This window comes from Phyllopteryx taeniolatus, chromosome 7, assembly GCF_024500385.1.
Source record: "Phyllopteryx taeniolatus isolate TA_2022b chromosome 7, UOR_Ptae_1.2, whole genome shotgun sequence".
NCBI lineage: Eukaryota > Metazoa > Chordata > Actinopteri > Syngnathiformes > Syngnathidae > Phyllopteryx > Phyllopteryx taeniolatus.
Window position 1 is genome coordinate 14,151,644 of NC_084508.1, and position 22,799 is coordinate 14,174,442.

The 22,799-nt window shown below is 40.8% G+C and overlaps 1 protein-coding gene across 2 annotated transcripts in view; it reads right to left on the reverse strand.

Moving 5' to 3' along the window:
• Nucleotides 1-22,799, reverse strand: part of agbl4 (AGBL carboxypeptidase 4) — a 364,986-nt gene that overhangs the window by 18,763 nt on the left and 323,424 nt on the right. Inside the window, exons 8-12 of one of the 2 annotated variants that reach the window (XM_061778956.1) lie at nt 21,727-21,841; nt 18,689-18,800; nt 3,301-3,453; nt 1,325-1,487; nt 50-897 (exon numbers count right to left, since the gene is read on the reverse strand). In XM_061778956.1, coding sequence (XP_061634940.1) covers nt 896-897; nt 1,325-1,487; nt 3,301-3,453; nt 18,689-18,800; nt 21,727-21,841 — 545 coding nt within the window. In that variant the 3' untranslated portion in view covers nt 50-895. Of the gene's footprint in view, nt 1-49; nt 898-1,324; nt 1,488-3,300; nt 3,454-18,688; nt 18,801-21,726; nt 21,842-22,799 lie in introns of those variants that run through there. The other variant, XM_061778955.1, reaches the window with a different exon arrangement.

The window sequence follows — 22,799 nt, forward strand, 5'->3', positions numbered from 1 at the left end:
CAATGCTCAGTTTTGATTGACACTGTCAAAAAACAAACAAACAAAAAAGTATTCATATAACAATATGTTTATTATTGCGGTTGTAGTTTGCAGTAGTGCATCAAACAGAGAGCTGTTCCTAAAATATTGGGCAAATTAGTTATTTTAATATATGCTAATGATTCAACAATATGTTTATTATTGTGGTTGTAGATTGCAATGGTGTAAAACAGCACTGCATTATAATAAGTGCTGTGTAACATATGTGTATAATATCTCTATCAATAATAAAATAAAAATGGTAATGAATCATTAATTGAAAATTTTAATAAAATATTTGATATACATTATAGTTACGTGAAGTGCACATATGAACTTTTCTGTTAACCTCAAATATCAATGGCCTATCTGTCTGTTTTTAAAATCAAACCTGGCCCAGCCACTATCCTACACCATTTACATCTAAAAGAAAATCATTTGCCAAATCAAAATGTATTTATTATTTATAAATGAATTTGCAGAAAGAGTATGGGTCATTTTGGTCATAACTGTACATAAGAGGGGCAAGATATTAAACAGAGCATTCTGTATGATACAGTGTTGTTGTACACCACTGCAAACCACAATATTAAACAGATTTTTACAGTGTCGATTAAGCTGTGGATGTTAATGTTTGCTAAAGGAACATTGGATGCAGCCACTAGAGTGTCCAGCCTTGGCACTAGAGGGCACTAGGACTACACCCACAGCCAACCTCCCCACCACCTGCAGGAGATGTGCAAGAACACTTAAACACATCACATGTAAGACTTCTTATCACTCCTCTCTAAAGCGCTTGCCAAGATCCCAGTGCCATCAGCCAGCTCTCTGGAGCACTCCAGTCTGGAGAAGGTCAGCTGAAGGGAAAACTTCCTCCTCCTATCAGTGTCCATTAAGACAACAGCGACCTTCAGCAGCCGTGATGTGCGTTTGTGCGTCTGAACGATTGCGCTTGACAGGAATCTTGTTTGGCTCATTGTTCTATTGTTTAGCGCAATCAAAGCATCACCTGAGCCTGACTACACAGGCCTCCTTGTAATCTACAGCCCCTTTGTGAATGAAATCAATAGAAGCAGCTATCGCATCCCTGTTGTAACTCTGCGCATCTGTCACAACAAGAGGCGACAAAAGAGCAACATGGCTTTTGTAGTGAGTGCACATGACCTGACGCAAACGCGCACACAAAGCCTCACGTACATTGTCATTTTGGTGACACACCGACAACTAATTATGAGACATAAAAGGAACCTTATGGTTGCTGTCTACACTAACACGGAGTGCATAAAAAACACACAGAGAAGGATACACGTCTCCTCGGTGTAGGCCACGGGAGCCGTGCTGCCAGAGGTCATGTAGCTGTAAAAAGACACCTCCAGAGTGTAGCAGTAGGACGTGTCGTCAAGGAGACCGCCGAGGAAACGTCTGCCAGTGCCGGCCTTCACAACGTCACGATTGAAGGACGTGCTGGACTGAAAGAAAGAAAAATACACAGAAACCAAGCTTAGACAACATTTGAAAAGTAGTTTCTCTTAACCCGAGAGTGCAATTCAACCCATTTTGACAGCAATGAAAAAAAACTTAAATGTCATTACTTGTACCGACATTACCTGATAACTAGCAACCCTTTATTGCTCAGTGACTGTTTTTGTCAATGTCTTTATGTCTCAAAAGTGTTCTCTGTCAATTGTCTGTTGTCGTACTAGAGCGGCTCCAACTACCGGAGACAAATTCCTTGTGTGTTTCTTTTGGACAAACTTGGCAAAATAAAGCTGATTCGGATTTCACCCTGATATGTGATGACTTTTCCAAAAGTGACCCAAAATGAAAATATTTTAAAAGGTAATTATTTTGTAGAAATGCTACAAAATGTGTGTACAATGTTGCAAATATTATTATTATATTATATTATTATTATAACTATTATATGTGTTCTACACACACACACACAAACAAAAGAAGGAAAAATGCCCCTGGTTGAAGTTGTGCCCGATGTTCTATTCCAGTGGTGGTAGTTGCAGACTTCCCGATAAATGAAGGAGACAATCAGTGAAATAAGGTTTTCTACCCACAAACAAAAACAAACAAACAAAATAAAAACTCCTGGCTCTACACCTACAACTGTATCTGCAACAATAGTAGTTTTGCATAGTCTTGATACCACATACAGTATATGTTATTATAGAAATTCATGCATGCGCCTACTAAACGACAAAACTTGTCAGAAAGACATTATGATTCTGTAAATGTAGCAAGAGTGTTGGAAAAATACCTCTGACAAAGTGGAACTGACGATAAAAAAAAACCCAATCCATTTGGTATGTGGGCGTCAGCTATGTCGACGGTGTCTTGGGAAGCATGTGTGCAAAAAAAAAAGAAAGAAAAGTTTCTATTAACTGTCACTCTGCTGCACTGCTTTGCTGAAATGCAAACTTGGCTGCCACCAGTGGGACTTCGCCATGATTGTGCAGTGCTGCTGCAGCACTGCATTGTGGGCAGTGCTGAATGGGCAGAGGGGCCAAAGCACAAGAAGGGCGATGACCCCAGGGCCAAATGTCTCACTAGCAATATATGGCCTTGTACACACTCACTTCCCACTTCATTAAGATAGAATTCATGAATGCACACCTTTTTGGAAAATTACTCTGAATACTCAACTGAACTCATTTAAATTGGACAACATATAATTAATACCGAAATGTGTAAAGAGAGGGACATTTCCATTCTATCCAACAGGAGTGTATCCAGGTATTTTTTCTTTTCTTATTGTAGCACTCACCAGCCACAAAATTAGGTACACCTTCACAATCCAATAAAAAAAAACAAAAAAACGACATAATTATACAAATACAAAAATTATAAAGCCAAGGTCGCTTAGTAAAAATAATAAAACAATAAAAATAACCAATTAAAAAGAGACAATCCAACTATTAAAAGACAAAAATCACAAATAAAATAATAAAGAATAATAAACAATAATAATAAAAAATTAAATACTGAATGTAAAAAAAAAAAAGATTTTCAATATTTTGCCACACTGCTATACAATCGTTGAAACATTTCATCACAATATTGGTGAAATGGCAGCGTTATCTTTGCAACCAATTGTTATTATTATTTTTTTGTATTCAATCCTATTATGCTGTGCAGGTGTACCTAATATTGTACACTTTGTGTTCTACACTGCACCAACTGTGCAGCAAGTTCTGACACAGACAGAATGAAAATGGTTTATTTGTGTGTGTGTTTGTGTGTGTGTGCGTGCGTGTTTGTGTGACAACTCACAAAGGAGAAGTCGTGCGCATTGTGGCACAGCAGCCTGGGGAAGACGGCCTGTCGCTGGACGCGTTCCTCGTCTTCAAACACGTTGCCGTACATGAAGCCGTTCAACATGGTGGAGTGAGCGTGGACATCGATGTAGAACTCCAAGCTAACACTCTGATGTCAGAACGCAGGCGGGAGAGAGACACGCACACAAACAGATGGGAAAGAAAAAAAAAAAAAAAGAGCAAGTGAACACTGGTGAAGAAAGCGTCACTTTTTGACACTGCGGCTCGAAGGGCTGGATCTCGAGGCTCTGGGGAACATGACTGAAGATGAACACAGAAAAAGTATCTCGGAACTACAACTCACATGGACAGCCATTTAGTACAACTGTTTTAAATGTTCATATCTATATATTCATGAGATATCAACAGTGGTTTCCCCACTGTTTGTCTTTCTTTCCAAGTTTATACTTGGAAGCTAGCGAGCCTAACAGCTAACCACTATCGAGCAGTGATTCAGGTAGACGATTATGTTCACTGCTGCACCTGCTTGATAGTCACAATTCAATAAAGTTGTGATGGTTGCTAATGTATTAGACATGATTTTTGTTGCGTGTGTGGTTTAAAACATTACAGTTGGAAAATAATTAATGCAGCACATTTGATGGGAAGAAAGATTAATGAAGAGTTCCCTGTTTATGATTGCTGCCCAATATACTGTATTTTATTCATATAACTTAATTTGGTGCCTTCTAATTGGACAATTAGGAACACTGACGTTTTCTTACTCAACTGCAAATAGTACCTGGCGTTTATTTGAAGCAAGGCGTCTCTTTGAGAGGACGCCTTTATTCGGCCGGAGCTAGAAAACAGTGCTATCCGTCGATTGGCCGACAAGGAATTGTTGCAATGCGAATGAAACTGACTCACATTAGCAGTTTCCATGTGTGTGTCCTTTCATTCTTGGTTCCTTTTAATAATGCAGTGCAGTTGGAAGCGGTACTTATTGTTCCCTGTTTTAAGTTTTCATATATAAGCACCTCAAGCGTGTGAGTGAAGCCTCTATTTCAGGCGTGGGGTTTATTTATTCAAGTGGACGACACACTCAGTGACTAATGGCGGCACGGTGTCTATTAGAGCAGATGCCACAATTTGAGGAAATTGGGTAGTTGTGCTTGAAGCAAAGGAGCCATTAGGAATTATCCTTTGAGCATCACGAATTTGTGCATATATATCATTTCATTTAAGTCCTCTCTGAGTTGTGTGCAAAACATCCATTTGGAGCAAAGCGATGGGCAAACTGGCACACAGAGAAATCCGAGCTATGAGAGAAATCAAATATTGGCAAAGCAGTGCAAGCATTGCATCATTTGTAGAAACGAGGGAATCCAAATCATTATTTTGGACTAATGAACATGCAATTTGATATAGTTATTAGTATTAAACAGTATCAGTACCCATCCTCAACACTGTTTGTCCTGCTGCTGTAGCCTATCCAATCTGACTTCGGGCAAAAGGCAGACTACACCCTGGACTGGTCCAGTCAATCGCATGATACATTTTGAAACAGACAGACGTTGACTCTTCTGTTCCCACTGTCACTGATTGGGAACTGAACTACTACTACCACTCCACTGTCAGTGATTTACATAAATCCAGACAATTATTATAATGAGGCCTAAACACTATCAGAAGCTCTGATGACCTACATTTACAAGCTAAATTCTAATATTTGTTTCATCCCAGCAGTCCCTGCATTTCATAACATTTTTTTCAGCCGCACTGCTTCGACCACGTTTGTGTGGATGTTGGACTTTTTGTCCAATCAGATTCAGCCTCTACGTGCTGTTATATCAATATTATGTCCCCAAAGCCTTCAGAATTAAAATGTACTAACCAGTCGTCCACCTTACCAACGGCTCAGATATACGGGACTTAAAAATCAGTTTTAAAGGTGAACATTTCCTGTTGTGCTATAGTTTTTATATAGTATGGATGGTTTATATAATTTAGACCTGATAGTGGTGGTATTAAGAACTGGATTGAGTTGGTGAAGTCCCCACTGAAAACTCGGGTACCAAATGCACTACCTGTCCCTGATTATAACACAGGTTTCTTCTGATCTAAGAAAGAAAAGCTTAATGTGTAAGTTAAACGGCTATTGTATACACTAGCAAATGCTCTCAACTGTGTAAAAACTGAGCTGCGTCTTAAACTGTTTGTGACGAGGGCACCAGTGCAAGCTGGAGCACACCCACCCATACACCTCTACCATTCTTCCTTTTATGCCCTACTGTGCTCTACCTCCTTTACCTCTCATTGCACATTCAGCAACTCACTTTATTCCCTGTTTCCCGAGAGAGAGGGGGCAGAAAGATAGTGAGGAAGGGGGGAGAAGGCAGGGAGGCGGAACAACTAAAACAGAGAAAACAAGGAGGGAAAACAGAGCAGGGAGAAAGAAAGACGGCGGCAGGGAGCCAAGCAGAGACGGGAAGACAGGAAATAGAAGTGCAAAAAGGCAAACATGGAAAGAAAAAGTATAGAGATCTGTGTGGAGGCGTGCAGAAAGATTGACACGGTGGAGAGACAGAAAGAGAGCGAGGGATGCAGTTCCTGGGCGGCCCGGGTGATGCAGAGCGACCCAGCGTTTGAAATTCCGCTCACAGCCAATGCAATTTCCTGGCGGTGGCTGTGCTGTCAGCTGCTTGGCTGGCTGGCGGTGAAATATGGTGGCTGGGAGTCGGCCACTAGCAGCCCCCGACAACCTGATGGATGGAGCCCCAGAGGAGAGAGGGGAATGGCGGCAGGGGGAAGGCGCTCAGAAAAGGAGGAGGGAGGACAGTGTGGAAGGAAAAGAAAACGGGATGAGGGGGGGGGAAAGGAGCAAGAGGCAATGGAAGTAAATGCAGGGCGAAGGTAATATATCGAGACAAAGAGATAAAAGGGAGGGAGATGGGCGACTATAAAAAGAGACAGCAGCCGATTGAGCTACATTAAAGCTGGAAACCGAATGGGGGTAGTTTCAACCAAACGGGTCAACCTAATAATCACATGGGTCCCCCTCTAACCAACTCCCCCATCAACCTGGGCAGAGGAGCGAGAACAAAAAGAAGAACTAGTCAAGGTGAAACGTAGAAGGGACGACAAGCAGGTGATACTGAATTATCCTTATTAAGTGGTAGAACACGCTATATTCTACCACTAATCTACGCTAATGCAATAGTAAAGTCTTAATTAGGGCAAATATTTGTTTGAAAAACACATAGGCCATAGATATAAAACGATTGAAAAACAGCAAGTACGGAGGTGCTGCGTGATGTTGTATTCTTACGCCACTGCACAAACTAGTTCACTGTAGTAGTAGTTCACTGAGCAACATTCCTTACTTCGAAACCTTGTATGTCGGGACCGTTGTAAACCGAGGACCACCTGGTACAACACAAGTATTCTTGTTTGAGTTTTGAGAGTTTTGATTTTTTCCTTTAAGTCCAATTTCCAGTTACAAATATTTCAGATATGCTTGGCTGTAGTTTCCTCTAACTTTGATGCCGGTGGTGGCACTATCACCTTAACGCTAGGGGCTTCTGTTTTTTTGCACTTTTACTTGGAAGTTCAGCTCTCCCGTTGACAGCCTTCGGCTTTTTACGTCATTTCTTTGCTATAGCTAGCGTTCTTTGACCCTAAACCATCACTGTGCTGTAGTGATCAGGAAACAGATTTTCTCAAGCATAAATATCAAGCGTATATTTAGGTCGTTGTCTATGCTATGGCGTGGAGTGACAAAATGATGGTTCCAGGTCACTGAAGAGCAAATATATATCTTGCCACCAGTGAAAGCAGAGCATGCAAGGCTCCCTAGAACAAGACGTGCAGAAAAAAATGTATCTTGTGTGGAAACAATTTTTAAAAATTCAAATTAATTCTGACCAGGTTTGTCCCCAGATTGAGTTCTCCTTCACAACATCCCATGAAGGACAGTTATGAAGCCGTGGTCACATAAATAACAGCCCACCACAATGTCATGTCCAAACATACCACAATACTCGGTTAATGCACTGTCAATCAAACAGAAAGTTCTGGAGGCCGCCTACTGTGATTGATGCTTCAATTAGCAACCCCCCTCTGACCTACAGAATTGTTCATTTGAAATTGTAATTAAGCAATTAGGGGCAATTAAGAAACTGACACTGGTGAATGAAAGTCAAAAGACAATTTGAGGGGGTGAGTGAGAGGACCGGAGCGGGAGCGAGCGGCACAAATGAGCGCTCTCCAAGAGGAGACACATCAAAAAGCTCAGTCTTGAAAACTCCAGGGAAAAATGCTCCACTTTTGGTGAACTTGCAGTGGCCGTAAACAGTTTAGTGTAAATCCAAGAAGGTCAAACGAATGAATTTTGTCTTACAAGTGCTTATCTGCTGCATGTTAATTAGAGCAGGGTGCGGTGAGAGCCATAAATGCCCAGCTTATCCTTACACAGGGAGGGAAAAAAGAGCTGATTGAAGCAGGATTACAAGCTCGGGAATAAAGCCCTTTGCATCAGCAGCATACCTTTCGGAGGAGAAGGGAAAGTTCCGCTTGTTCAGAAAGAAAAGAAGAACCAAAGTTAATTTCACTCGCCTTGTAAGGTTTTATATTAACATTTAAATATGGAGGGAAATGCCTGTGGGAGGTTTGACAAGTTTGATGCCAACAACTGTGCTTTTCAAGTGAGAAGCGATCTCAGCTGACTTTGGGCAAGAGGTATACCCTGGACTGATGGACAGTTACTGTAATTTGTCATGTAATATGCGCATTTCTCCCACCCAAAAATTGTCAAAAGTCAATAGTGTGCATTATACATAGGTATAGGGGGAAATGGAAAAAGAACTTTCACATTATAAATGTATGCCACCATCTTTATGAAGAAGCTGTAGACTTGCATTCCAATATGCCATCGCCACCTAGAGGTTATGAGAAAGGTGTACACTTTCATTCTAATATGTCACTGCGACCTAGAGGTTATGAAAAAGGTGTAGCCTACACTTTCATTCCAATAGGACAGGGGTACGTATGACCGCATATATGTACAGTTGTGCTCATAAGTTTACATACCCTGGCAGAATTTGTGAAATATTGTTTTTTTTTAAATAAGACTGATGACTGAACAACAACCATCATTAATTTCTTTATGGTTATGTTTTCGTTAATGATGATGCTTTTCTGAAATGCTTGACAGTTTAATTTGAATCCCATTAAAATAAAATTAAATGTGTTTCGCCTGGCCCTTCATCCACCCATCCATCCATTTTCTGAGCCGTTTCTCCTCACTAGGGTCGCGGGCGTGCTGGAGCCTATCCCAGCTATCATCGGGCAGGAGGCCAGGTACACCCTGAACTGGTTGCCAGCCAATCGCAGGGCACATACAAACAAACAACCATTCGCACTCACGTTCACACCTACGGGCAATTTAGAGTCATCAATTAACCTACCATGCATGTTTTTGGGATGTGGGAGGAAACCGGAGTGCCCAGAGAAAACCCACGCAGGCACGGGGAGAACATGCAAACTCCACACAGGCGAGGCCGGGATTTGAACCCGAGCCCTCAGTACTGATCCTCTAACGTGCCGCCCTGGCCCTGGCCCTTCATGTTTTTTTGTACCCATCTTACAAATTCTGCCTGGGTAATCAAACATATGAGCACAACTGAATATTTTGTCATTTGCTAAATAATAGTAGGGCTGTGAATTTCAAAATAAGAGCAAGTAAATAAAAAGAAAGTATTACGCGTTGAAATAAAGTGCTTAACTTCAGAATAATTCTTTGAAAAAACTAACAAAATACAGATACTTCATGTTTTGATCATATGGGTAGAAGCATCATCATGCATTGTAAAAATGCATTATACATAGGTAGAAGGGTTTTCCAGAATTTTGAGGTCAACTTTGGGGGTGCGTATTATACATGGGTGCGCAATATACACGGAAAATTACGGTAATTGCAGGTTACAAATAGACAAACAACCATTCACACTCACATTAACATCTATGGAAAATTTTGCATCTTCAATGAACCTTCCATTGCATATTTTCGGGACATGGAAGGACGTCAGAGTACCCAGAGACCACCCACGCAAGCACAGGGAGAAAGTGCATACTCAATACCGGAAGGCCGGAGCTGACCTCAGAACGGTTAGGCAAATGCGCTAACCACTAGAGCACCGTGCTATCAGCATCTACTAAGCATCCTCCACTTGTTCGTGATGACTGGATATGTCCAATATAAGAAAAAAATTGCACACCTCACAGACAAGTACTGTAGTTTTTGTAGTTTGGGTAGCTATATAATAGGCAAGTCCCTTTTTTACTGCTTATGCTGTTCATTCATCATTCAAATGCAATTAAATAAGCTTTGTGTTGAAAAATAAATTATTTATTTATCAGATTCCAACAACATTGTCAAGTGGATGAAGATTTTGTAGCCGATTCCACAAAGCTTTACAAATGTTTCATATGTGTGCTGCCTTTTTACCTTCCTCTGAATTTCTGGTCAAATGCATTCCATTTTGTATATTTTTAAAGATTTTCTTGAAAAAAGCCAGCTGCACACTCTTGTTTGACCGTGTTTGAGCTAATTCTAGCACACACACTTTCTTTTTATTGCTAGGGTAAAGGATCTTCACCCTAAAAGAAGAAAAAACTAAAACAAACTAACATAAAATTGATGTTTAATATTAAACTCTATTAGTTTGTTCACGCGTCGCTGAAATTTGAGCATATTTGAGTGGGAGTCGTCAGGTTTTTTTTCAAAACACCTGTGTATACCTTGGCGAAGGTGAAAATTTCAGGTTGCTTACTACTTTGATGAAAAAGAAACTGCGAGTGTTGAGACATATTTTTGTTGAACTTTGTGACACCATTACACACACAAAAAAGAAGTGATGGAAAGAATCCATCATCTCAAAATCTATGTAATATTCCACGCAGCATTTCATGGGTTTGAGGAGTGGAGCACATGGTCAGTGACCCTCTAACGATGTCACAGTGACAGAACACAGCAGATGGCGTGACCCGCTTCGGGGGCAAGAGTAAATGACAAAAAACCCTTTCTCCTCCGTCTGTCTCCATCACACTCTATTTCCCTCCTTCCATCTCATATTGATGATGGTATTTATCTGTTTATGAACGCAGAGGTGACACGTAATCAGGCTGAAAGGGTGCAGACGCGGCCCGTCGCGTCAGGGCCTCTTAGTACCTTGCAAGCCTCCACTTTCGTGGATGGAGAAGAGAGGGAAGGTCAATGTGGAGGAGGCGGCAAGACAATGTATAGAATTGTGTCAAACATTGAAGCAAAATGGCTTTTTAATGTAGCATAGATCTCCACCGAGGCTTAACAATCGTAATTTGGATGCAACCCAAATTTTAGTAGTGCATAGGCACATGCTCTTCACATATACTGGAAGGGAATTTTTCTTTCCTTTTTCCATTATTATTAATTTTCATCTACTTTTTGATTCAGCTTCCAGCTGAAATGTCAGGATCAACCTAAACTGCACTATAACCTTGATAGGTGAACTTAATTTGACCTTCCCTAAACTTTTTAATGTCCAACATTTCAATGTTGCACTACTTTTTGCTAGGCTTTACACGATCAGGATTTTTGGGGCTGATCACTGATCAGCGAGTTAAAAAAAACGATAACCGATCACCGATCCGATCACAAAATGGAGGAATGTGTCTACTTAAATGACCTGTTCATTTACTGTATATACTTGTGAACTTAATTTCTCAAAAAAATATATTTGCAATAAATAATGTATCTTTGTTCATCTATTTATGCCAGTGAGGCATAGTGACAAACAAATGAATGGTCTTCTATCAGATGGCAAGAAGTGAATACAGTAATTAATGTATCCACTTTTTGTGACATTTTTGTTTGTTGGTGTGCCGTGAGATTTTTCAATTGTAAAATATGTTCCTTGGCTCCATAAAGGTTGGAAATCACTGCTCTAGTCAGATCGTGTATTCTAATCAGTCAGGTCAAACCAACATTACAACATGACAGAAATAATGGGTGCTAACTTACTGTAATTAAATTACTTCACACACAGTGAAACTTTAGAGCATGACTCAACAGAACGGCGGCATGTTTAAGTCCAACCGTTCATGCTACCGCTAGCTTGCTAGGTTACATAACATTTTATTGCCTGCTTGTGAGCCGTATCGTATTAGAAGTACGTGAACATACCTCAAGCAATCTTTAAACGAACGTCCTCTCCTGTCCTGAGCAGGTTTAATTAGAATTGGTATTGAAACATTTCCAGATGATGAGATCAGCACTAACAAATACTCAACAGTACCTCGCCAATGCGAGCCTTCAAACAGGATGTTCTCAGAGGGAAGCGGTCACTGAGCTTAGATTGTCACAGAGTAATCAGCACGTTGCAACAGAAACACAGAGAGACTGGAAGAGTCACAGAAAGGAATAAACGTGGATGCCCTAGAAAATGCAATGGAGTAGAGCTGAATGTGCATTACAAAAATAGTCTATGGACAATAGAACATCACCAATGATAAGAATAGTGACAGAACTGGAAACATTTGACATTTTTGTGGAATTTTCTAGTTAGCATTCAAATTCTTCACTGGTTGATAGGGAATGTTGGAAATTGATGTGATTTTTTTTACAAAAATTTGGTTCCTTGCCCAGTAAAGGGCTAAAATTATTATATTATATACTTTCAATTCTATTTTACCTTTACTTACAAAGTGAAAATGAAAAATTAAACCATCTCTATTGTCAGGATCTACACATAAATGTAATTCATGCCCATTTTGGAGGTGTTTGGTGGAAATAGGTTAAGTGGTTTTAATGGTTAATAGCTGCTTTAAAAAGCAAACAAAACAAAAAAACCACAAGACAGAATTTTCTTACGTCATTGATTATTTTCCTTCCATCATTACTTAGCAGCCCACAAAATGTAATGCAAATCAGAAGGTACTTTTAAACGTAAGCTGCTTCTAAATGTGCACATAAACACATTTGACCAAAAGCCTTGCACCTTGTAAAGTTAAAACTAGGCTGGGAAAATGAGACGTTGACAGAAGTCGTGCTGTCTGTGAAGAGCAGACAATTCAGCTTCCAGCAGAGGTAAAACAAAAGAGGTATGATGAAGGGATTGACACAAGGAAGATGAGGAAAAATTGCCTCTCCAAAAGGGCTCAGAAACATTTGGCTGACACCAGAGGATATTTTAACGCACAAAAGAGAGGGAGGATAAACAAACACAAACATCACACGGAGGTCCTCAGCTTGGCACAATAAACAAATGGAGCTGTTAAAGAAAAGTAGAGAAAGAAGAAGAGTAAACGTGCAGGAGGTAGGAAGGTCAGCATTTGGAGGGATTTCAAGGTACAAAATTCATCATTGCGCCTTGACAGGACCTTATGTTTTTGTTTTGGGGAGAAAATAATTTTCTAATATTAAAAAGGTGAGAAAGAAGCCAGGGCAACAATGACCTCTGTGTCATCTTTAACAAATTATCCAAAATGGCACTGTCAAATTGGTGGGGAAGCGTCAGGCAGTGATGAATGCTTTTCGTAATCAGCCAATCAAACAGAATTCTTCTTCTGCATTTGATAAATGAGCTGGAAAAGCAATGCTTCACCAAAGAGATAGGTCCATTTGTTTCTCTGGACGCTTTTCTGCCCCCCCCTGCCCCTCCCTTTTCTCTTTTATCCCTCTCAATTTCTCTCTTTCAAAACAAACACCACGCTAGCTAGGGAACAGATTATAGCTCCTTGCATCACCGACTCGTTCGGCCACTTTTTGCCGCTGACCAACGCTCAGCTGCAGATGGTAAATGATGGAATTTCATCAAACAGCTTGCCTTCAGATGGATGCTGATGAGAGGTACGACTGGGATGTTTACAAGTATTATAAATAAACACCCATGGTTGTCACAGGCTTTTAACTGAATTATACACTTCACAATAGTTAAATTGTGATCATGCATAATGGCTTTTGAAACTGCAGTGATGGCTTTGCAATGGAGGTATTAATGCCCAATTCCTCATGAGTGCCTATACAATGTTCGCAACATAAGAGTTTTTGAGGTTGCAAATGACATTAGTTTGCGTAGCAGTGTAAGGATAAGTGGTCACGTGGGACAAGACGGCATGCACAGTTACTGCTGTACTTACTCTTTCTCAGTTGATTTGCTCTATATTTTATAGTTTTTCGTACATATTTATTGTAATAACGGCTTTACTACTGCATCAGCGTAGGTTAGTGAAAAAAATGGGTTGAAAAAAAGAATTTAAGTAAAATGATGTTGACAATACAACAGAAAGTTAAATTGACTTGACGAGATGTCTTTAAAAACAAGTAAAGATAGCTGGCCTCAAAACACCCCACTGATATCTTAAAGCTAGTGTATTGATGCTACCGACACCGATAGAAACATGGTATTTCTTATTTTAAGTTAAACCAACAAAATCTCAATACCAAGATATAATCCCTTATTAGTATTTGTAAGGGAGAAAAACAATGCTTGAAGCAAGTCAAATGCTCTTACACAAAAACTGCCTGGTAAGAAGAAGAATCTTAGCCGACCAAAAACAAGCATTTATGGCCTCGATTTAAGATACTTAAAAGTCCCTGGAGCAAAAAGTAATGTCTTGTAAATTTGATGCCCCAAAGAAGAAGAGTGTGAAAAAAAAATCGCCACGTACTGTATGTAAACCAAGGCTTAAAAATGTTGAAAAATGAAGCCGTTATCTCTGCTTTCAAAACCTGTGGGCGTGTTTGCCCGGCTCAACTTTCAACTGTCAATCAAACATCATTACTACATGAGAAATTGGAGGCTCCAATTCCAGCAACTTTTTTTTTTTTTTAAATGCCTACACATCCCTTCATGTTTGAGCCACCAGAACCATAATCTAATTCTGACTAAGGAGACACTGACTTGATCTGAGAATCAACCTCGTGTCTCTCAGTCAGCAGCAGAATGGTAATTGTTTTCTCCATATAAGTTAGCAATATGTATTAGTCTAGCGTAACCTAACATAGCATATTTTGTCACTTTGTCAGATTTTATCTAGTGGGGGAGGGGGGACACATGTTGGTCGCTCGAGAACACAGAAACGGTGAAAAGCAGTTTAATGCTTATCTCCACAACTCAGCACTACAAAGTTCTCAGATATTTCACATTTTCAGATATTTCCTTCAATTATGTGTAGTGAGAAACAAATCTCTGAATTTATTTTTCAAGGTCATTCATTTTGGTTAGATTTAAGTTTTTGCAATGTACGCAGTGTTCTGATTTACGTACCAATTTGGGTTTCTGTGTCACCATTTAAAGCGCCAACCACAAAGTTCAGCTGATGTAGTTGGCTATTTCTGTCTTTTTTGTTGTTGTTGTTGCTTCATAGCAGAAGCCTGAAGGTTGTGTGCTTCTTCTGACTGGTATTTGGAATTGTTCGTAATCCAATCCACCTTGACAACGTTCCATCTGAAGAAAAACAGCCGAAAAAGTAAGATGCTGTGACCATCATGCTTCACTGGCAAACATACAGTTTGAAATTATGGCTAAAAAGTTCAACCTTGGTTTCATGGGACCATAACAAAATCTCTCAAACACGGAGGAGAATATGTTTTGGTCCCAAAAAACACATTCCAGAATGTGAGGTTTGTTTTTTGTTTTTTGTTTAGTCTCATTGCTGACTCAAGAATTCAGTTCATCAAACACCACCTGTTGCCTTCTGGCAGGCATTACAGGACCATCCATTATTTTCTTGCAACAAGTGCTTTATTTATTTATTTGGCTCATCATTTGTGGAGGCGTACATGCAGAGAGTGCAACGATATCCTTTTGAGTTGCACTATAATATCTGAGGAGGGACACGTACATCGTCAATAAATCTCCCGACTGGCTGCTGGTTTTGTTGTGTCTATCTTGTTTGTGTTGTAATTCCTGGTTATAGCATGACAAATTACCTGAAAATTGGACCTTTTTCTCCATTCCCGCACCCTCCCATTCCCATAGCCTGCACTTGACAAACAATCAAACTGATTTAGCGGCGAGTGAGGGAGGGCCATTGTTATCTCGGGCCAACTGCGCTGCCATAACTGCTGCTGATCTCCTGTTAATGGAGCCCCCGGCCCTGGTGGACCCTGTGCCTGCTGTGTGAAATGAGCAAGAATGGAGGGCAGCGGCACAGAGGCCTCCTGGCAGCGCAGTTGGCATTGACACTGGCATCAGGGAGCCACACACATGACCTGTGTGCCTAATGGGATTAACCCACTGCTGCAAGACAGACAAACAGACAAACAGACAGACAGACAAAGAGGCTGCTTTAACCGAGGCTACAAATTAACTGTAAGACTGAAGGCAATTACCAGGGACACAGAGTCTTAAAAGAGGCTGTAGAGGTGATTAGCCACAGAAAGGGAGAGGAGCTAGTCAAACACTGTGTCATTTGGGGGTCAGTTTATGAGGGTAAACTGACAATCCACAAGGAAATAAAGAACACAGAAAGAATGACAGTGACCTCGTGGCACTTCAGTTGGTCAGACATCTTGGGATTTAACCAACATTTTCAAGTAAAATGTGGTCTAAAACATGAATCCAGAAACTGAAAAAAAAAAAAATCGTCTTGGATTCAGCTGATCTGTGTTGTTGCTTGCTTTCTGTTATTATTTTTCAACGAATAGCCAGGAAATGTTGTGGATAGGTGACATATACTGTCCAAAGAGCGAGAGAGTGAAAATGTGATTGTCAGACAGTGGCAATTGGTTTCAACACAAGAGGACAAGAAAAGTGAGTGTCGGGTGTTCAAACTGAAATTTGGGGAATTCCCTTGCATAGAGGTGCCTCTGTTACTGCACGTTCATGAAAGACAGAATTCACGCAGCTCCATGCGTGTGTCACTGCCGTTTACAGCGAACAAAGCAGAAATTGCCTTTTACAGGCTGTGTAAATGGGGCCACTAGAACAGTAGAACACTCTCCTCACCTCAGCATGCAAATGGTACAGTCCAGTTCTTTTAATCCTAATCTTTTCCATCACCTCCATGAACTAGAGCGCCTGTTTGCTAACATACATACAGACAAACAACAAAATATATATTTTTACTTTTCTTATAGAATTAAAAACATGCTATTTTTCAGTCACTATGGTGGCTTGCAGTCTTGCAGAGACCCCAACACAATCGCAACGTCAAAAAACTTTGTTTAGGGCTGCTACAGTACCTTATGTTTGCTACATTTGTATTGTTCCCCTTTACGAAAGCGGGGTCAACCAATACCAATAAGCAGTCAAAATTTGACCATTTTCCCCACTCTTCCGATCAAAGTCATCAAAGGCTCGATGAGTGGCTGTCTCTAAAAGCTTATTCTTAGCAATTATCCTGTGGCGATGGGAGTGTTAAGAATCATTCTTTATCCCAAATCTGCTCAAAAAACGGCTTGAGGCTAACAATCGCAGATGTTAAAGTTCAAAATTCTAATCTTTACGTGTATGTTCAACAACGAATTTGGGCAAGCCACAGACTTGGTGATTGTGACGTTTGCTATATCTTGTTGATCTTGAGTGCACCGCACACTATAAGCGCAGTAAGCAAACACTTTTTTTTTGCCGTCATGTGTGAATTAAAATCGGTTAAAATGTTACAAATCGGCACGTCAACCCCACTTTACATGAGAGAAGAGTTCTGCAATGATGCTAAGTACCGTAACTATGAAATGTGACCCATTCCATGTTTGGTTGGGGCGGAACCCCTTTATAAACCGGAGACAAATTCCTTGTGTGTTTTGGACATACTTGGCAAAATAAAGATGATTCTGATTCTGATAAACATAATGTACATGTATCTGACCGCCCCGCACGTGCATGAGGTTGTGTTTCTGGAGGCGTGTGTGAATGACAGCATAGAGTGGATCCCGTTGCCATGACAGAGTTTATCGATCAGCGTCAGCGCTGGAGGCGAAAAAGGTTAATCTGCACGATGCCAGCCCCGCACCTCACCCCATCTTTGGCCTGCCCTCCATCCAGCCCCTGCCCGCTGCCTCTCTTATCAGGCTCGGAGGACTGTACAAAAGGGTAGACTATTCCCAGGACACTCACTGACCTTCAGTAATCCCACCAACTGCTACTTTGCTTATAATTACCATCAGAAACAAAGAGGGAAAAGAACCTGGCCCGCGTAGCCCCCACTTGACAGCGTCGCTTTAATCGAAGAGGGGGGAAAAAAAGTAGCAAGTGAAAGCAAAGAAACTTGCTTGAGTAAAACGTTCTGAATGGTCAGGAGAGCCAAACTGACATTCTGGAGATGCTGACTAGCCTATCCTGCTCCCCACAGCACACAAGCGCAAACAAGATTGGGAGAAACATGCTGAACCAAGCAGGGAGCGGCACACTGTACTTGGATCATCAGGCTAAGCTGCGTGCACCGTGGCCTGTACGCAGAGACGCACCTTCTGCAAGGTCAACTTTAAGCACTTCGGCTCACGCAGCAGGAAATTGCATATACTGTACTGTATTTACTTCATCACACTGGTGATTCCATTTAAGTTTTCCTCTACAGAATAATAATAGGTATAAACTAAATCTGTTTTATAATAGGACAGGGGTAAGGATGAAGAAAACTGTTGCTGTTTCATGTTTAGCTTTAGCTTTTCAAACAACTCCAATCTATTCAGTGAGACAGCTATTTATTATAATTTCAAGACAATTTATAACTGAAACGTCTTTAGAAACACAAAACAGAACACTTTTTAATTAAATTCATTCCTTTTTCCAAGGAATTTCACTTTGTGAAAACTGTATTAGGAACAAAGGTTTTGGGACACCTGGCCATTGTACCTACAGGAAGTGAAAATGGAAGAACTTTCATGGATGATTTTCCACATTTTCCCATTGTCATAAAGTCATGACCCACTTTTCAAAGAGTCAAAACAAGTGCAATGACAGCATCAAAAAAGATTCCAAAAACACATCTTTTTCCACGTAAAAAGACATTTACAGCGCAAGTGATTAAGAGAATGAGTCGCAGCATGACAACTGCATGTAAAAAAAGAACAATCAAAAAATGCAGATACATGAAAAATGTATTAAATTAATGAACAAATTATAGAAGGAAAATATAGAGACCATATACTGTACATATTAACAAATAACTGCACACATGTACATTCAATATTACTTTTGGAAACCCATTCAGAACATGTGTGCGACACACTATTGGGACCCACCAATTGAGTATCACTGATTATATAGTAGTGGGTGTGGTGAAGGGGTAGCGGTCTGCATGACTGCATTTCAGCTTCTTAGGTAAATACATATCAAAACTGTCAAAGGGCCCCCACTTGGGAACCATTCACTCCCGCCCCCAAGTACCAAATGAGAATGCGTGCGTGTGTGTGTACTCACCGGGTCTTGGCTCATCTGCACTATGAGTTGTTTGACAGCGTGTAGTGTGGGGTGTGCCCATGGAGAGGGGTCCTGCCAGTGGCGATTGAGGTCAAAGCCCATTAGTGAACACCTGAGCAAAAAAAAAAAACAACACGCACACACACACGTTACATTTTACAGTGTGGTTCTCATATGTAATTTTAATCGTTCAGGCTTCAACAATATACAGACAGTATGGTAAAACATTTCAGAGGTGTTGGAGTTGGGAATTGCATCACCTGTTGTAAGTGATTCCCAACCAGATTTGCAGCAATTAATGGATCGTTGTTCATCAATCAATGCCAGTGAAATACAGTCACTATCAGAAAAATTTAATAAAAAAGATGGCAGAAGCTACATAATTAACCTGCGTATCAACCATTTTTGTTTGGTGGTGTGCAGTAAGATTTTTATAATACAATATAACACTACGCTATAATAATATCTACAAAACACTACTCACAAAAATATAGGGATATTCAGCTTTCAGTTGAAATTCCAGGATTAACCTATAATGCATTCAAACCCCTTCCATCCATCCATGAATGAATCCATGAATATGCAAATCCATTGTGTATCTCCTCACTTATACTCTCGTTCTGTAGACTTTGATAACTTACATAGTTAACTCCAGCACACTTCAGTTGTACACGATCCTTGTCCTGCATGCTTCTTCTCCTCTCCTTGTCCTGTTCTATCTTGTCCTGTCCTTCCCTCACAGGGTGTAGCACTAAAGCGCCATGCAACACTCATATTTAATGTTTCATTGTTGTAGATAATCTAATGACTTACTTCTCTCATCCTGTTTACAATTAGTGCTTTGTCTTTTGTCTTTGTTTCTTTCTCCCCTCTAGAAATTTTGTTCTGTCTGACTGATCGACTCTGATTGTCAATAAACTTCGATTATAATACCAAGAAACCACAGCGGAAGCTTCAAAACTCCACTGTGACACAGTAAAACTCTTCCCGCATAAAAGGGATACAGATCTTCCATTCTGCTTGACCTAACAGCCGAACAGGACCAAAAAAAACAAACAAAAAACTGTCTGTATGATAGTAAAATAATATTAAAATCTTCTGAAAAGTCTCCCCTCTCTGCCGCCATCTATGCCTCTAATTTAATTTAATTATTTTACACTGTGATTGTCTGGCGACCAGTTCAGGGTGTACCCCCCCTCTCGCCCGAAGATAGCTGGGATAGGCTCCAGCATGCCCGTGACCCTAGTGAGGATAAGCGGTACAGAAAATGGATGGATGGATGGATTATTTTACAACTGGTCATGGAGGAACAAGAATAGCCAATCAGAAACTGTTGTGGCAGAAGATGTGACTGAGGGGTGTTCAACCACTGATGATGTACACACACACACACACACACGCACGCACGCACACACACACACACACACACACACACACACACACACACACACACACACACACACTTTAGCTCGCGAGGCACACCGCAGGCTCGCACATACTTGTTTTGTTACAGTGTTTAGCTCCAGAAGCAACAAAAGTTAAAAAGAATGAAGTGGACAGCTCTGGGAAATAAAGAAGGGCAAAGGGGTAAGGCCAAACAAGGGCTTCGAACATGTGCCGCTAAAAGAAGAGCTGGAATTGGGAGCAAGAGAATCATCACATACTTACCCAGCACTTTCGGACCGACGTGGATTTATCACCGTTTTGGCTCGACAGGTAAGTTTGTTTTGATTTTTAATCGATTGTAGATTCTAAAAACCCAACGCCAAGATCGGCTTGTTTATTGTGAACGTTTGTACAATGCACGTATATTGCACGTTCACGTGTGTGAGGGGCGAGGCTGTGGTCAGAGACGCGAAGGGGGCGGGGGGAGTGAGTTAGGCGACAATCAAATCTTGTTGGCAGCTTGAAAATGTGCAAACCCTACCTTTGATTTCATCTTTTCTAAATTTTGAATGCGCATGGCCAACTGTTTAATGGTTTGGTGCTTAATACTTCATTCGGTGTTCGCTAACAAGGAGCTAAAAAGCTAAATTCACAACCGGTGTTTCGTCCATGAATGAACCAATACATTTCCACTGTATGCCTTTCTGTGACTACAAGTCTCTTCTCTCAGAATATGAACAGCCTGATGTAAAGGACTGTTACCCATACCAATTCTATTTGAACCACTCGCTGTGAATCTGTGCAATGATGAGGTGTATTTATAGATGCTTTCTGAGCTCCCCTTGTTTGCCAGCATCTTGTATCTCCTCTGTATCTCTGACATTTACGGAAGCTGTTAGCCACACGGGAGTTACCGATACTGCACAGCCAAATGAGTCGAGCAGCCGGCCGTGAACAAAATACTCGTTCCAGGTTAACTGCCATTGATTGTTGTGCTCCGCACGCATCCATCGTCGTCCACTCTGCGCTACAAACGGCCGGGGTGGCGTTCGCCAGGTAGACGGCGTGTTTGTGAGGGCCCGCGACGTGTGATTGGTGAGGTGCGGCCTATCGCTCGTCACCTTCTGTCAATATGCTTATCACCGCTCTCTTTTGCGAGCGAGCTCACGGGAGGGAAAAAAGCTCTCTGGCTCTCACCAATCACGGCCAACGACAGATTATCACTGCAGCCTGCAAATGTTTATGCAAGCAGCACGAGTGCCCGGCCACTAGATGTCACTCACAAACGCACGTGGAGGACATTTCGACGCCTATCTCGGCGTGCATTAGTATTCCTGCGGCTGGTCTTATTAAGTAAAAGGCAATTATGAAGAAGAGAAAGAGGAGCGAATAGATGGGAGAAGGATGCCCAGAGAGCTGCAGCGATGGTGTTAAACAGACAGAGGGGAGAAGACCAGGGACGGGCAAATAGAATAGCCCCACGGCCACATACAATTGGAACAAATGCACTGCTGAGGATATTAGCTCAAGTAGCATGAAATAAAGCTGAAATATTTAAGCAGTATTTAATTTACGGTTGCATTTAAATTAGGAATTATGTTTGTATTTTTCCTTTCGTGTAGTCGTGGTGCTGTGTTCATGTGTGTGGGTACCTGTAGTTGCCCAGATACACGCCGTCAGGATTCAGCATGGGGACGATTTTGAAGATCACATAATCTCTTAGGAGCTGAGCTACAGGATGCTGGCTCACCAGGAAGTCAATCAAACCTATCAAGCACACACACACACACACACACACACACACACGCACATACGCATCGAGTGAAATAGATTGAAAGCCAAATTAAAAGCAAAAGAAATCCCTGGTGAGGAGGTCATTGAGTTTTTAAGAAACAAAAGAAGAATAAAGGAGACACAGTGGGCACCGTCAGCATTAGGCAGCAACGAGAGTCTTAATTGATACAAATGTTATGAAGCAGACAGTGCGAGAAACTAAACCGTATGGAAGCTTAACAAGTCAGTGGGATCCACAAGAAGTGAAACCTGCCCCCTCACCTGAATCAAATCAGAGCGGCCGGGAGCAAAAAGTCATTAAAAAAAAAAAATAATAATAAAAATAATTCAGAGCAGAAATTGTCTTTCAAGGAGAGAATTTCCCAAAGGTGCAAAATGTTTCAAGCTCTTTTATTAGTTGGAAGCATGTTGGGCTCAGAAGCCAAAACAATGCATCACTTGGCCATGAGGTGCTCACATTATATGTACTCACTAATATTACATACGTATACACACAGATTCTTATACCTTTTTTCCACACATATAGGGAGGCGTATTAAAGGAAAAAGAGAATAAAGTAATTTATTTTGTCACAGTTTGTGCTTATGGAATCATAACATTAAGTGAAATATGTCAACATGCGCCTTAAGAATAAAGCAACTTTACAAGAAAAAGTCATAACACCAGAATAAAGTCACAATTTTCAGAGAAAAAGGAGTCACAATAATAGATTGATAGATGAAGTCATCATTTTTGAAGAGAACAAATCATAATAAAACTGTAATATTACCAAAACAAACACCAAGAAGTTTGTAACTTGCCGAAACATGCAAAGGATCTTAATTATTTACTTAATTAATTTCTTCACAGGGGCGGTACGGTGACCAACTGCTTAGCACGTCTGCCTTACAGTACTGAGGACTCGGGTTCAAATCCGGCCTCGCCTGTGTGG